The sequence below is a fragment of the Antrostomus carolinensis genome, unplaced genomic scaffold (assembly GCF_000700745.2).
Source record: "Antrostomus carolinensis isolate BGI_N321 unplaced genomic scaffold, ASM70074v2 scaffold33478, whole genome shotgun sequence".
In the NCBI taxonomy this organism is placed as follows: domain Eukaryota; kingdom Metazoa; phylum Chordata; class Aves; order Caprimulgiformes; family Caprimulgidae; genus Antrostomus; species Antrostomus carolinensis.
This window is the reverse complement of record NW_010332884.1, coordinates 6,731-7,035: the sequence shown is the minus strand read 5'-3', so window position 1 is coordinate 7,035 and position 305 is coordinate 6,731. Positions and strand designations below refer to the sequence as shown.

Here is a 305-nt window from a genome sequence, read left to right as displayed (position 1 = left end):
GGTGCCCGGCTGTGGTGCTGCCCTGCTGTGGTGCTGCCCTGCTGTGGGAGGGCTGGCACCGCTGTCCTGACAGCAGCCTCAGCTCCTGACTCATAACCTACTTTTTCTGTGCGGATCTCAGTGTGTCCAGTAATATTCTAGCTCTAGCATTTGCCTTAAATAACTAATGCTGGAGCTGTGTTGTTCTCATCTTTCTCTGCTGATGGTTATTAATGCATGAAGCTGCCAGGCAGCTTCGCTGGGATGGCCTGTCTGCCACTGCTGTGCTGACTGGTGAGGCCACAGTCAAGGCCAGATCTTCCTGC

At 54.4% G+C, this 305-nt stretch overlaps 1 protein-coding gene across 1 annotated transcript in view; it reads left to right on the top strand.

Annotated features, from left to right (window-relative positions):
- Window positions 1-305, top strand: part of LOC104529390 (histone-lysine N-methyltransferase EZH1) — a gene marked incomplete at its 5' end in the record, with an annotated part of 4,654 nt that overhangs the window by 391 nt on the left and 3,958 nt on the right. The window contains one exon of the mRNA XM_010173687.1: window positions 122-129. Coding sequence (XP_010171989.1) covers window positions 122-129 — 8 coding nt within the window. The remainder of the gene's footprint in view (window positions 1-121; window positions 130-305) is intronic.